Source organism: Apaloderma vittatum, unplaced genomic scaffold, assembly GCF_000703405.1.
Source record: "Apaloderma vittatum isolate BGI_N311 unplaced genomic scaffold, ASM70340v1 scaffold25842, whole genome shotgun sequence".
Taxonomy (NCBI): Eukaryota; Metazoa; Chordata; class Aves; order Trogoniformes; family Trogonidae; genus Apaloderma; species Apaloderma vittatum.
The window spans coordinates 2,728-2,953 of NW_009704524.1; the positions used below are offsets into that span (position 1 = coordinate 2,728).

Consider the following 226-nt stretch of genomic DNA (forward strand, 5'->3'; position numbering starts at 1 on the left):
GGGCAGGCGGGGAGCTGAGACTTGCTGGGGAGTCCCCAGTGCTCACCTCGTGGCCCCTCCTTTCCTTCCCCCAGTCAGGGATCGTGCAGTTGCTGTGGGAGGAGAACTCGGCCGTGGTGTACACCTGCAGCCTGGACGGGGCCGTGCGGCTCTGGGACGCCCGCTCAGGGAAGATGATCAGCGAGTACCGAGGGCACTCGGCCGAAATCCTCGACTTCGCCGTCAA

At 65.9% G+C, this 226-nt stretch overlaps 1 protein-coding gene across 1 annotated transcript in view; it reads left to right on the forward strand.

Annotated features, from left to right (window-relative positions):
• AAMP (angio-associated, migratory cell protein) overlaps nucleotides 1-226 on the forward strand; it is a gene marked incomplete at its 5' end in the record, with an annotated part of 3,056 nt that overhangs the window by 2,491 nt on the left and 339 nt on the right. Inside the window, 1 exon segment of the mRNA XM_009865085.1 lies at nucleotides 75-226. Within this exon segment, the coding sequence (XP_009863387.1) occupies nucleotides 75-226 (152 nt within the window).